Below are 15,736 nucleotides of genomic sequence, written 5' to 3' on the forward strand. Positions count from 1 at the left end.
TTTCCTCCCCGGACAAGTATCCAACCTCAACAGAATTAGCAGAAATAATAATGTTGCGAGCCTGTAGATTTTCTAAATGACTTTTCTGTAAAGACTTAAACCCTAATCAGTCGTTGGTCTCGTCTTTGATTCAGGAGCCGTATTGCCTATCCCATGCATGTGTCAGGAGCTTTTATCAATGCGACCCTATTGGCTGGAATCCTTGCCCACCCAGCAGTCATTGGTTATTACATCCATCCGTTATTTTTGTGAATTTCTGATGTACAATAGGCCGTGGCGTAGGCTGACATCGCTGGTTTCCCCCCTAATGTCAAGCAGTTGCCCGTCTGCAGATGTCTCCCAAACCGCACAAATATTTGTCCGCCCCTGTGTAATACTTTAATACACATATCTGATCACAGTGAACTGTATGCGATGTAAGATACCGGAAGCAGGGCTAGATCGATATATTGCTGAGCGGTATTGGCACGGCCGTGGCCCCCGTGGACTGGAGTTAAAAGTGCACTCCCAATCATGCAAAATTTAGTTATTGAAAGCAAACTCTCCCTGCTAGAGTAAACCGTCGTCCGTAGGGCTAACATTGTACCACATGATTATTAATAATAATTTATTATCATGCATACTGTAAAAAAAAAAAACACAATAAGACAAACCGTAAGAGCAAACAAAAAAAACAAAAGTCCTTTCAGTTTAAACCGAGCCGGATTGCTGCCCTGGCAATAGCCGCATAATTAATGTTGTTTTATTCATGAATTAGAGAAAATAAGCGCTGTGTTTTGTTTGCGGCCGCTCAGCATTTCTGCAAATGTCTCGTTGGGATCCCCACCTACATGGAGACGGAAGGCATTCTTTTCGGTTTAGTCCTAACGCTCTGCAGACAAAGAGAGGTCTCTCTCTCTCTCTCGTACGTCTCGTAGGACGTTTGAATGAGAGTTAAGCCCGTGGCGCGTCCTTTTGAAAAAATGTTATTGCATCGGAAGTTTAAAACTCTCTGTTCTAAGACCGTTTGTAAAGCCAACGGGGTTCCAAAGCTGCCGTTTCAGTGTTACCGTTAATAAGTATTAACCATATATTTCTTTTAATTGCGCGTTAATTATGCTGAATCCCGTTATACCTAGGGCTCTCCTTTCCTGATTAAACATAGAATCAAATGTATTCTTCTTCTTAGTGTTTATTATTATTGTTATCATTATTATTATTATTATTATTGTTAAGTAAAGAGGGGCCCGACTCTGAAGCTTTACCCCTTTTCACACGGACAACAATAAGGAATTTCTTAACCCTCGTTGTGCCAGATCTTTGGCAGTCAAAAGGTTAACAGGACCCAAAACAGTTTGTAGAGAACAGGAACTGGTTTATACTGGGCAAGCACAATTTGAAGCAAGTGTATAGATCAAGAGCGCTCTGCAACCGCTGCCAGCCCAACCCCCACCTCTTCACGTAGCCTGACGTGCGTTATACGGAGCGCTTCAGTAGAAAATGATGAACTTTCACGTCCAGCTGCGTTGTCAGGAAAAGTCAGCATTTGCAAATTAGCAGTTTTTTGTGATGCACATGCACTTAGAGTACAGTATATACCGTGTGTGTGTATATATACACGGTATAATAAAATAAGCTATATAAATAAGATAATACATGTCTGGATTTACTTTAGTTGTTCTGTTCACATTGCTGCAAAATTCTAAGCTTCCGACTGACAAGGTAGATATTCTAATAAAGTTCAGTTTTATAAACCACTTCCCCTTACGTGATTTTGTACAGACTGCTGTCAGGCTGAACAGATGAATAAAACCATAACCTTTGCCTTTATGTTCTCTTTGTTTAGTTTTGCCATCAAACAATAAGCCTTTTAATGGAACGCTCTATTATTTATGAATTCAGAAGAAAGACGTTGGGCTGGCCACACAGCAGCTGTATCGGAACAGAGAAGTCTGCCCAGATAGGTTTTATTTCACCTGCAGTTTTTTTCCTCCCCCCCCACACGTCTATTCACTTTAATAATTATTGATATTGAACAATGAAAATATTGTGTGTGTCAAACTTACACATATATGAGTAGATAAGAATGTCTGCGGCGAGCGCAGTTACACATTTTCACCCTTAGGTGGCGGAGATGAAACAGACTGAGAAGGATACAGTTCTGCGTCTGCAGGAAAAAGGGGGCATGTTTTCACAGTGTACCCCCGATATAAGGAGAGAGATCAGCGCTAAATAAATCAATAAATAATGTAATTGGTGCAAGCTATTTGGTTAAAAGACAGTAATTTTATTTCATCTATAAAGTGATTTTTATTTTTTTTGCTTTTTAAACGGCTGTCTGATATTTGCCAGCATTAAACAGACCGGAGCTTCACAGTTTATTTATGTGTTTATTTGGTTAATGTACACATGATTGACTTTTGTTTAAGTAAAAAAAAAAAAGATATTATGAGATAATTAAGCATTTTACATCCGCCGCGTATCACTTGGAATGCTTGCAAACGTCAGCTCTGAACAGGAACATTTCTTCGCTTGTAGGTGTGATGGCAGAGGGGGTTTATTCTAAAGGCAAATGCTGCCCGTCCCGGCTGCCCTTATCTATCCGGCGTCTGTCAGATTGCCGGCTGGCGGTCCAGCTCCTTTCCGATGCAGGCATTAAAGGGGCGCTCCTGCCGTTCTATGCGCTTTAATGCATGTGAGAGCAGAGAGGTCTCTTACTGTATGTCGTGTCTCCCCTGCAGATTCAATTTTTGGGTTTTTTTTGTTTTTTTTTCCCATCGGTCTAACGATTTCAACATTAATATTTGATGTTTTCTTAAGAAAACAATTAACCTTTGGTTCATTGAAATTAATTATTTCTCATGCCCCTCGGAGAATTAATTTACATTCATGGGTGCTAATGCTTTTATCGTATAGCGTCTGGGTTTGATTGGCAGCTGTTCCCCTGATTAGATTGACTGTATATAATAACCAGAGTACTTAATACTCGTCTCGCACCCCTTTTTTTCTGCTGAATGGCCTTTTTTGGACAGGCAAACATTACATGAGTATGAAAGTCAAGGCGTGTGCTCCATGTATGTATACACAATATTGCTGCGAATTCCTTGGCATGCTGTGTCAGTACTAATGTATGTAAACATATAAGGTCGTTGGCCGGGGACACACAAACGCTTTGAAAATGTTCTACCCCCGGGCCGTAGGAACGCTTCGCTTCTGCTTAACCTTCCTGACGTGCCCTGCGCATGAACCGCAGCATTTGGTGCTGTCTGTCAGGGTTCCCGGCTCTCCCGCTACAGGGACTGAGGAAAAAGGTTCCCGGTGACTCATTTATTTTAAAGTGACGAGACGTTCGGCTTTTTTTAGGGATCTGTTTCCTGACACCGCGTCCTTGGAAATGCCCCCGTATTCCTCCTTCCCCACCCAAAATATCTATGTGAATAATTAGCGAATTATATCGTCGCAGTCAGCTATTCCATTACAAAAATCACCAATTTCATTGTATTAATTACTGTCCTTTAAAGATCTCAAGGGCTACCGTGTGTTGGATATATACGCGGGATTTACCATGGTCTGGGCCATTACGAAACCATCTCAATGCTTTTATATATATGAGGTCTTGGGGCTGTGCAAGCCACGCAAACGTTTATATTTGTGAAGTTTGAGTTTTCTACCAATATTTAAATGAAATATAGTGTTGGAAGGCTGCACTTTCATGAAAACATGTCCTGCCCCGTTTGCAGATGTCTTAATTGGCCGGCTATCGACTACACGCATCCAGTTGGACGGAGTCTGATAACTCCCTTGGCCCCGATCGAACAAATTCTCTTTTTAACGTTAATCCCAACATCTGCTTGTATTCTGACGAGAGCTCTTCTTTATCATCACTGCTGTTCTTATCCCCCATCTCTTAATGTCCTACCTTGTTGGGGGTTTAATATCTTAAGTATAGTTTGATCGGTGGAGTTCTGATCAGAAGTGTCAATTTAGACTTTCCAACGCGATGTGCCGTCGGCGCAATATCTCTTAATGGTGGCTACAAATCTAAATCCCATCAATGGGTAACTCCCGTGTAACTCTCTTGGCTCCGAGTCAACGAGCTTTGCGTCTTTTTTTCAATTCATTCTTTAAAATAGACTCATTAAGTAAGGTCTGAGTCATTGTGAGCTAATGGGATGAGAAAAGAGGTGGGTGGTGGGAAATATTTCAGCGTCACACTATCAGTTCCAGTAAAACACTCATTATTGAGGCTTGTTTTTAGCATCCGAGCCAAAAATCTGTTACCTCCAGCAGTCTTCAGACTTAACAGATTGGCTTTTACCTAAATGTCACTCGGCATATATAAAACCGCTACTTTTACTCCGCTACGCACGGCTCTGCGTGCTGATTTGACTTGGAAATGATTTGTCCTGTTGTTGGGGTCCTGTCCCCTTCCATATAAATAAAAAGGGGGTCGCTCTCTGTGTCCCCGGGGGGCTCTTCACGTGTTTGATGGGTAGCGTGTGCATCCGCAGCTCCCAACGCAGTGTCATAGCATTGATAATCTGGACGGAGAATGAGCACAAATGCAAAGGAGAATGTATATATTTTTTTTGTGTGTTTGGGTGGCACGGTCACAAAGTGTTAATAAACGAGCATCTAGTTTACTAAACCAAAGAGCAGTCAGAATGCTAATTCAGATCAATAACGAAGGAACTGTTACCTGTCCCTGACACCCCCTTTAAATAAGAACGCATATCAAAGTGCTCCGTGATTCGGACATGTCTTGCCAGTGATTGGCTCCTTCAAGCAGCCAATCAGTGGCAGGAAAACACTCCCTTTGAAATCAGCGGGAGGGCTCGCAGCACATACGCACAGGGGTCTAAACTAGGGCTGCAACAACTAATCGATAAAATCGATAATAATCGATAATGAAATTCGTTGGCAACGAATTTCATTATCGATTAGTTGAATCGATTATTATTGATTATAAAATGAGGGTTTTTTCAGAGCAAACGCTCTGAAAAATCCCCCTCATTATATAATCCGTTTAGTCTGACTCACCGTCTCACAGCAGCAGCTCCTACTTACTCCCCCTCCCTGTAATCACTGTGACAACTGGCCCCGCCCCTTCCTTCTCCAGGCCAGAACCACATGGCTGTGACACTCATCTAACTGTAAGTATATGTGTATATATATATACCGTATTTGCTCGATTATAAGACGAGGTTTTTTTCAGAGCAAATGCTCTGAAAAATACCCCTCGTCTTATAATCGGGGTCGTCTTCTAATCAGACCTCAAATAGAGGTCTGATTAGGAGACTAAGATCCAGATCCCCCGCACCGCTGCAGGGGACCTGGATCCTCCTGTCGTCGCCCCCCCCCCACACACTTACCGGTGCTTCCGGAGGTGAAGTTGGCAGCGGGGGTTTGTATGCGTCCGTCGCAAATACCTTCCCCGACTGTCAGAGATCAGAGTTCCAGAGTTCCTGATCTCTGACAGCCGGGGAAGGTATTTGCGACGGACGCATACAAACCCCCGCTGCCAATTCCACCTCCTTCCGGCTGCCGCGGAATGAGACGTCAACACGCTGCCCCGGCAATACAGCAGGAAATTGGAAGCACCGGTAAGTAAGTAAGTGTGTGTGTGTGTGTGTGTGTGTGTGTGTGTGTGTGTAGGGCATTTCTGGAATGCCTTACACCCCTATATGCCACTCTGGCACTTAGGGGGTTAAAAGGCATATTATGGGGCAGAGTGGCATATAGGGAGGTATAAGGCATTTCAGGAGGCAGAGTGGCGTTAAGGGGGCATTTAATAGAGCACTCTGCCTCCTGAAATGCCTTATACCTCCCTATATGCCACTCTGCCCCATAATATGCCTTTTAACCCCCTAAATGCCAGAGTGGCATATAGGGGTATAAGGCATTTCTGGAGGCAGAGTGCTCTATATAATGCCTTTTAACTCCCTTAATGCCACTCTGCCTCCTGGAATGCCTTATACCTCCCTATATGCCACTCTGCCCCATAATATGCATTTTAACCCCCTAAATGCCAGAATGGGATATAGGGGTATAAGGCATTTCTGGAGGCAGAGTGGCACATAGGGGGTCAAAAGGCATACCATGGGGCACAGTGGCATATAGAGGGTTAAAAGGCATATCATGGGCCACAGTGCCATATTGGTGTGGCAAGCCTGGGGCAGATGTGCGTAACTGGGGGACAGGTTGGAAAATACAAGAAATAAAAACAAAAAAAAAATATTTTTCTCAATCATAGCTTTTATTAAAAAAAATAGTTTACATGAATTAACATTTACTGGTAAAACTTTTTTCCTTTAGGGTCGTCTTATATTCAGGCTTTTTCTTTTTTTCCTACGTTAATATTCAGATTATGGGGGGTCGTCTTATAATCAGGGTCGTCTTATAATCGAGCAAATACGGTATATATATATGTATATATATGTATGTAATATATATATATATATATATTTGGGCTACTGAAAGTTAGGGGAGGTGGGGGTTAATTTAGGGGCAGTTATGGTTAGTGGGGTGTTTAGGGTTAATTTAGGGGCAGTTATGGTTAATTGGGTGTTTAGGGTTAATTTAGGGGCAGTTATGTTAATAGGGTGTTTAGGGTTAATTTAGGAGCAGCTGTGGTTAATGGGGTGTTTGGGGTTAATTTGAGGCAGTTGTGGTTAATGGTGTGTTTAGGGTTAATTTAGGGGATGCTGTGGTTGCTGGGGTCTTTAGGGTTAATTTAGGGGATGCTGTGGTTAAGGGGGTGTTAAGGGTTAATTTAGGGGCAGTTATGGTTAATGGGGAGTTTAGGGTTAATTTAGGGGAATCTAAATCCTGGGGGCAGTGAAGTGACATATCTGGGGGTATAAGGCATATACAGTATATAAGGCATATGTGGGGAGGGCAGTGTGGCATGTCTGGGGAGGACGGAGTGGTGTATCAGGGTGTATAAGGCATATCTGGGGGTAGAGTGGCATATCTGGGGGTAGAGAAGTGGCATGTCTGGGAGGCAGGGTGGCATGTCTGGGGAGGATGGAGTGGGGTATCAGGGGATATAAGGCGTATCAGGCACAGTGGCAGATGTGGGAGGCAGCGTGGAGTGGCAGATGTGGGAGGCAGCGTGGCATATGTGGGAGGCATTGTGGAGTGGCAGATGTGGGAGGCAGCATGGCGTGGCATATGTGGGGAGGGCAGGGTGGCATGTCTGGGGAGGATGGAGTGGTGTTTCAGGGGGTATAAGGCGTATCAGGCACAGTGGCATGTGGGGGGTAGAGTGGAGTGGCAGATGTGGGAGGCAGCGTGGAGTGGCAGATGTGGGAGGCAGCGTGGAGTGGCAGATGTGGGAGGCAGCGTTGAGTGCTGTGGTAGGCAGCGTGGCATATGTGGGGGGGCAGCATGGCATGTCTTGGAGGCAGCGTAGCAAGCCTAGGCTCAAATGTGCATATATTGGGGGGCTGGTTGGGAAATAAAGACAAGAAATGTATTATCAAAGTTTTTTTATTCTGCTGTTTGTATTTAACATCATTTGTTTAGTAAATTATTTTAAATAAATGAAAAATTTACATTTTTTTTATCCGATTAATCGATTAATCGAAAAAATAATCGGCCAACTAATCGATTATTAAAATAATCGTTAGTTGCAGCCCTAATTAAAACCTAGTTTGAGAAGCACTGTGTTTGGGTTCTTGTAGCTTTTATTATTATGTCAGTAAAATAAGAAGGTGAATAGAGAGAGAGAGGCCATTGCAATAAAGAGATGAAAGTGTAAATTGTACGTTTTTTATTGCAATTTTTCTTCAATTTAAAATAATGTATTTTTTTATCCGATTAATCGATTAATCGAAAAAATAATCGGCCAACTAATCGATTATTAAAATAATCGTTAGTTGCAGCCCTATCTGCAGCCTTCAAAGATTTCTTTTTTCCTGATTGATCACCATTAAAAAAAAAACAAAACATGAACTTTTTCCTATATTTGTGCCAAAAAAACTCCGTAGATTATAATATTTCTGGATTCGTCACTTGGATCCGGTTTACTGAATGATTTGTGCCGGTCTGATTTATGGAAAATCTGGACTATAGCGCCTTCCGCTAGTTCAGTGCAAAAAATATCTAATTTGGCTAACTTTTGGGGTCTGGCCGGTTTGTGAAGCGGTCTGCCGAGCTTTATGTATCTATTACCAGAAAACCAAGCTGTCGCTCAGCGAATCTCATGAACGGACCTTAACCGACCCACTTACACTGCTGAGTTTTAACAGCATACTTCCCCCCCCCTCTTTCAACTATTTTAGTGACTTCCTGTAGAAGCCGTTTCCTGCGCTGAGTAATATCTGCACTCTCTCCCTGGGGTGTCAGAGACCAGCACCGCCGTCTGTCCGTTTCTGTGTAACATCACCCAAACCACACCGTTATCTTTTTAAATCGGAAGATGTCACGTGTCTATCTTAATCCCCCAAATACCGTCTTTTTACCCCAGTTACCAATCTAGGCGGCCCTGTTGTGTTATCGTTCCCCCTACGTTCTGTATCATTCTAACTACTCTGCGCGACCCACACAGGACACTGCAGGCTTTGCGTTATAGATCCTACGGGGGTCTCTTTGGTAGCTTTCCCCCTTTTGCCAATAATCGTGGGGCTTGTGGGTCCCCAACAACCATTATTAGTATGGAGACAAAGTCATGAATGGGATAGCTGTCCATGGCAGACGCACCGCCACAGCTCAGATTCAGTGGAGAAGAACCCAAGACCAACACATGTTTGGCAAATTTGGGTTTCTTTTGCGTGTGGACCTGGGAATATCGGACCACCGGCGCTGTCCGGAATTTCCATTTATTGGGTCTTTTTGCTAGAAGGTCATTAATAACGACAAAGCAATCACTTATTCTCGTTCACAGAGCAAAAGAAGGTTTGAGAGGGATTGCAAGGAGGCAGACCGGGCGCAGCAGTACTTCGAGAAAATGGACGCGGATATTAACGTGACAAAAGCAGATGTCGAAAAAGTGAGTATGATGTGAATTTCCCTCCTTATTAAGGAGGCCATTTCTGTATTGGAACCCCTGATAATAGGGCTGCAACTAACGATTATTTTAATAATCGATTAGTTGGCCGATTATTTTTTCGATTAATCGATTAATCGGATAAAAAAAACAATATGCAAATTTTTCGTTTATTTAAAAGAATTTAATGAACTGGATGTTAAAAAACAACTTAAAATTTACATTAACATTCTTATTTTGTTATGATGTAATAAAAAACAATATTTTCAAAGTACAAGAACCCAAACACAATATTTATGAAACAAAATAACCCCAAACATTCTGAAAAGAGGTGGACTATTACTGTTCAAGAAACTTTGCCCCAGCACTTTGCACTTTGCACCCAGCACTTTGCACCCAGCCCTGGCACTTTGCACCCAGCACTTTGCCCCCAGCACTTTGCCCCAGCCCTGGCACTTTGCATCCAGCACTTTGCACCCAGCATTCAGCACTTTGCACCAGCACTTTGCACTTTGCACCCAGCCCTGGCACTTTGCACCCAGCACTTTGTACCCAGCACTCAGCACCCAGCACTTTGCCCCAGCCCTGGCACTTTGCATCCAGCACTTTGCACCCAGCACTTTGCACCAGCACTTTGCACTTTGCACCCAGCACTTTGTACCCAGCACTCAGCACTTTGCGCCCAGCACTTTGCCCCAGCCCTGGCACTTTGCACCCAGCACTTTGCACCCAGCCCTGGCACCTTGCACCCAGCACTGGCACTTTGCACCCAGCACTTTGTACTGTGCCCCTGCACCCAGTCTCCAACTCTGCCCTGCACCCAGCCCTGCCCCCACATTCTGCCCTGCCCCCACACTCACACTCTGCCCTGCACCCACACTCACACCCTGCCCTGCATCCCCACCCCAACTCTGCCCTGCACCCAGTCTCCCACTCTGCTCTGCACCCACACTCACACCCTGCATCCCCACCCCCACTCTGCCCTGCACCCAGTCTCCTGCCCTGCACCCCCCACCCCCACTCTGCCCTGCACCCCCACCCCCACTCTGCCCTGCACCCCCACCCCCACTCTGCCCTGCACCCACACTCACACCCTGCCCTGCATCCCCTGAAACCCTACTCCCACCCCGCCGTGGACCCCCACCCCCGCGAACCGCTCTGTGCGAATGGAGCCACTCGCACAGAGCGAACCGCTCTGTGCGAATGGAGCCACTCGCACAGAGCGAACCGCTCTGTGCGAATGGAGCCACTCGCACAGAGCGAACCGCTCTGTGCGAATGGAGCCACTCGCACAGAGCGAACCGCTCTGTGCGAGTGGAGCCACTCGCACAGAGCGAACCGCTCTGTGCGAGTGGCTCCATTCGCACAGAGCGATTCGCTCTGTGCGAGTGGCTCTGTGCGATCCGTGCACATAGACATGAAGAATACTTACCTCCGGAACACGTCACATCCGTCACGTAGCTAAAAGAAGGCGGAGACTGCAGAGCGTGTAGCAGAAGCGGGGAACGCTCGCGGAGGTAAGTAAAAGGAGCCGAGTGCTCCAACAACGAATCGATCACTCGATTAATCGATAACGGAAATCGTCGGCAACGATTTCCGTTATCGATTATTATCGATTTTATCGATTCGCTGTTTCAGCTCTACCTGATAATCACACTTTGTGCTTTGGAATTCCCCAAAATATCTTTGGTGAGGAACGGCACGACTTGCTGGGAATATATTCGCGTCCGGCACGTTTTTTAATCAAGCGCTCGCAGAACACGAGCAGCCGGAGAGGCTGACAATGTGTTCCAGAGCTGGAGGCTTTCAGAAGTGTTTGTCTTCTGCTGTCAGACTCCGTAGGTTAAGAACGTCTGGCTGGCCGCTAGGGCGAAAGATTGTGTTCTACAACCGGCTTTCTGTTATCAGCAAAAAAAAGAGTTTAGCGGGAGGTTATCAAAACGATTAAGATGGATGCGAACGCTGTGGGAGATAACGGGCCGTCAGGGGCCGGCAGTGAATGCCGCCCTGTCAGTTGTGCGCTGGGATGCAGCATGTGACAAACCCGTCGTTACATAAACCTTACAAACGCAAAAAGAAGGGATTGTTCGGGCTGAGTTCTAACGCTCGATTGTTTGCGGAAGAGCTTGTGTAATCGCATTGATACGGTCGGCCCTCACATGACGCTGATGTCGAAGGAAATCTCTTCTGAAGTGAAGAGGTCTGTGTGGTCCTCAAATGAACTACATGGATTCTGTTTTCTCAGTTTGTAGCATGGGCACCCTTTGGGTAAAGAAGAGGGTGCTTTAAATAATGACGCAATCACTGGGTATTCTAGTTAAGGACTCTGCCTGTTGAAGTATGAAGTATGACATCACAACGTTACGGAAATAACTAAATGTATTTAGTATATCATATATATATCATAACCAGGCTCTCCTTGCCCTGGTGGGAGACATGCGTCTTTAGATCATGGGACACCATACAATGAAGAAGGCAACAGTGCAGGAGTTATGGCTTCCCATTCAGGATGCCGGCTGTACCAAGGCCCTGGGATTATGCATTCGGCGCATGGGCCTCTATGCGATAAGAATGCACGTTAAACTGCCAAGAGGAAAAGGGGTGGCCTATGCTAGTGTGACATTCTTCCCCCATATGCAAATAATCTGTTATTTTCATTGTCATTTGCATATGGGGCATGCTGGTCCTCCCCTAATGGGTGGGGTTTCTTGATTTCCGATATTTTATTATGTTAGATGATAGGTGATGCGCTAGAAGAGTACATTTGGCAGCGAGAGATAGTTTTCTCTCTTTAACCCCCGCCACGTGTGCCAGGCAGCTGCTCCAGTGCCTCGGATGCACTCGGTTCTGTACCAATCACGGGCTGTAACAGGGTTGCAAAACACAGTCGCTTCTAACGGGGTTTCTTCAGCTTTTTGAGGAAGTGGTTAGCTTCACGTGCTTCGGGGAAGTGAAACATCGGCTGTCATTATCTAAGATCACCGTGCCAGCAGAATTTGTCTTCTCTGCAAGTATGTATCTTTACGTCAAACCTCTGCCAGAGTCTTCCCCGCGGAATCACAGGTCGCGATCGCTAAACAATGGGCTGCTTGATGGTCACCATGCGCAGAAGCTCCGCTCCATATTGTCCACCTGTTCCAGCCTGTCAGTCGTTACGCACCAGCTATAAACATAAGTCAGCATTTCGCACGGATGACAGCAAAGCATTAAAATGCCTACGTGAATACAGTTTTTAAACTTGCTTTACCTTTAATCTCTGTACATAAAACATCGGCTCGTCTTCGTCGCTGGGTTCTAGTTTTGTCAGATCCTTTGAAAGTAGGGACTGTAAGAAGAGCAACGGAAATTGTTGCCGTCATCTAAATAAAATATAATAATAAATTATTATTAATAGTATGATATTATGAACCTTATTGTCCTTTAGTTATAGCGACACCTGCTGGCTTCTAAGATGTTTAAACGGAGCCAAAAAACATGGGGAGTAACCGTCGTTGTCACGCCCGTTCCTGACGTGCTCGGGGCATTGCGCGGTTGCCGCAACTGTGCTGTGTAGAGTCAGCGGTGACAGGGCGCTGGGGGAGGCGGAGAGTAACCCGATAGAGCGCGCAATCTACCACCGCCCAAGCCGACCACCATCGCGCGGCCTCGTTTAGGACTAAGCCGGCCCTGCTGTTCCGTCTCCGCGGGCCCTGTGCACCGCTCCACACCGAAGGCCTTCACCTTTCCCAGCTTTTTTTTTTTTCTCCTCGAGAATCGTCTGGCAGTTGTGAGGTGCATGGCTGCAGCCGGCGGGGCCATAATGCCCAAGCACGAACAGATCCTCATCCTTGACCCGCCCAACGAGCTCAAATTCAGAGGTCCGTTTACGGATGTTGTCACCACAAATCTCAAGCTTCGAAATCCATCAGAAAGAAAAGTGTGTTTCAAGGTGAAAACTACAGCCCCCCGACGTTACTGTGTGCGACCAAATATGTGTGCGACCAAATGCGGTACAATAGACCCTGGGGCTACAGTAACGGTCTCTGTAATGCTACAGCCCTTCGACTATGACCCAAATGAAAAGAGTAAACATAAGTTCATGGTACAGACAATATTTGCACCGTCAAATACATCAGATATGGAAGTCGTGTGGAAAGACGCAAAGCCTGATGATCTTATGGATTCAAAATTAAGATGCGTGTTTGACATGCCACACGAACATGAGAAGCCGACACATGAATCTTCTAAACTCTTTACCTGTCTGCCTGGATCAAAAGGCAGTGCTTCCATGGATGATACTGAAACACGGAAGCTAGTGGAGGAATGTAAGAGACTTCAGTCTGAAATAATACAGCTGTCAGATGAAAAACTCCGCCGTGTCTTCTTCTGTGAACTCTATGATGACGTAAGACACATTGGCCAGAACCTGCCAAATTCAGAAGAGGTTTTAGCACCGGTTTTTTATATGAAGATAAAAATAAAAAAAAAACTTCACTGAACCCTTTCAGAAAAACTGAACTCGATAACTGATAAGTGAATCTGAAAACAGGCAATATCAAAAGGTACTCGGGCTTCTTAAAGCAATACTTATCACTAGCATTTGGGGTAATGATGGAACGTGCTAATCTCTTTAGGAATACAAAGGGTTATTTGAATGCGTTTGCAGGTCTGTGCAATAAACAAAATAAAAATAAAATATAAAAAACACCCAACTTTTTATTGTACAGCTAAATCACCCTTTGGTGCTGAACCAGCCTCCCATAGCAGGGAAGGCTGCAGGCGTGAAATTCGCTCTTCCCAGTCCCTGCGTCAGCGAATGAGTCACCATTGACTGTTTTTATTGTATTAGAAACCCAGAGACACAGAATAAAATGGATTTTAATGACTTCACCGTATCCCCAGCTGTGCTCACTGAGAAAAGGCTCAGCATCGATATAAAACGTCTGATTCATAGCATTCTCAGGCATCGCGATGGCGTGTCACGGCGGTAGTAACCTGTAACGTGTGCTATTCACCGCTTGCTGCATCATAGAGTTGTACGGTTCACCGATCATGGAGCTACTTCCCAAAAGCACCACACATTCACAATGGGGTTATTCACTAAAGGGAGAGTCGTCACCACTTCTCTACACGATAAGAAAGGCCAACATCAGCGAGCTTCTGCTGCCGGCAGAGCTTGGCTAACCCTGTATAATGCATAATGAAATCAGTGAGATTTCTTCACCTGTTGAACTATACCTTACACAGGGCCAGCTCAGCCATTCTAGCTGCAGAAACCTGCCACTGTCGGCCCTACATAACGAATAGTAAAACTCTACCAACTCCCCATTCAGTGAATAAATGCTGTGGGGGCATAATATATTGCATTGAGATCGCCAGGTCTACACAAAGCAGAACACGGAAGCGCAGAAGGGGGTATTGGGACCCGGCACGTCCTCACCTCTAGTTGAATAAAGATCATGAAAATCTTCTTATCTTTGTCAGATAGGGCCCAGCCAGTTCCAGTCAGTGCAATTGTGATGAAAAGCAGCGCTCCTTTCAGTCTGGAAGTCACAAGCAATTGCACAGCTAAGAAATCTTTAGTGTATCAAGTCAGGCAATAAAGACAAATGTTTATTTTCCATGAAAATTTAGAAAGGCTTTCAGCTTTGGGGGAAAGCATAGACACACATACTAGTTTCTCTTAAAGGAACACACCAGCCGACATATAATGCATGTTTGTAGAGCGCAGGTGTCAGGGGCTCTAAACAACATATAAACCTATAAAGTAAGGAATATTTGACACTTACAAGTCTGTGATATAATATACCACAGCCCACCCTTCGATCGGGTACCCCTGAGAAGAAATGTAGTGGTAGTCGATCTGAAAAAAGAAGGAAACCAAGATATTTACATCATAGCAGTTCATAGAAACAGGGAAATTAAGATGCCGTGCTCGGTGATATACACAAATGCTGCCTATAGGACACAGGCGATAGGTGAGCAGCAATAAATAAGTTTTCTAAGCTTACGGAACCGTGTGGTGTAATTAATGAAGAAGAAGAGAAAATGATAACGTGGTGGTGGGAGGCGTATACGTACTGCATGAAACACCAGCGACAATGACTTTGTGAAAGGCAGCGCTGCCATCAGCCAATGGATCTTGAAGACATCGCTCCTAAAGCGAACAACAGGTTTGTTGGTTAATATAAGGTTCTGTCCAGAGAAACGGATCAGCGGTAGAGCACTAGCGTCATCCCCGACGAGACATAAACATAAGTGCACCCCGTTGAGTTACGTCGCATCCTTTCCTGCTCTTCACAGTTAAGTGGAAAATTGGGAATCTCTAAAGGAGTTGCCCATTTCTTGGGAATCCTACATTCAGAGGAATTGCTGTTAACGCGTTAAACCGCATGCTCCCCGCATGATTTTCTTTTATTCCCATTTGTGTGGTTCCATTTAGACAAACTCTTAAGAAGTAAATACATTTAAATGAGGCCATTTCTCCATGATTAAGGATTTATTTCTGGGAAGGTCTTGGGCATCCAGCAGTACTTACACTGCCCCCCCCCTGTATACCAGTAGCCAATTCTATACATGCGCTTCCGGAGGATCTGAACCCAGAGGACTCCTGCCAAAAAAAAGAAGAGCGCCATACAGATGTAAAGCTTAGGTAACGGAATCTCATCTGCTGAAAGGTAACTTTCTGGATTCTTGTTGATAATTTCAATCTGTAGGGGAAGACCAATCGCAAACGGTTAGAACTGCCAACAATTAAATAGATGCAAGGACAAAAAACGTACAGCGGCA

The 15,736-nt window shown here is 45.0% G+C and overlaps 1 protein-coding gene across 1 annotated transcript in view; it reads left to right on the forward strand.

Annotated features, from left to right (window-relative positions):
- The first annotated feature begins 8,777 nt into the window (after nt 1-8,777).
- The window catches only part of FNBP1 (formin binding protein 1), a 172,697-nt gene continuing 165,738 nt past the window's right edge, over nt 8,778-15,736 (forward strand). The window contains exon 1 of the mRNA XM_053472819.1: nt 8,778-8,971. Coding sequence (XP_053328794.1) covers nt 8,930-8,971 — 42 coding nt within the window. The 5' untranslated portion in view covers nt 8,778-8,929. The remainder of the gene's footprint in view (nt 8,972-15,736) is intronic.

Source organism: Spea bombifrons, chromosome 8 (assembly GCF_027358695.1).
Source record: "Spea bombifrons isolate aSpeBom1 chromosome 8, aSpeBom1.2.pri, whole genome shotgun sequence".
Taxonomy (NCBI): Eukaryota; Metazoa; Chordata; class Amphibia; order Anura; family Pelobatidae; genus Spea; species Spea bombifrons.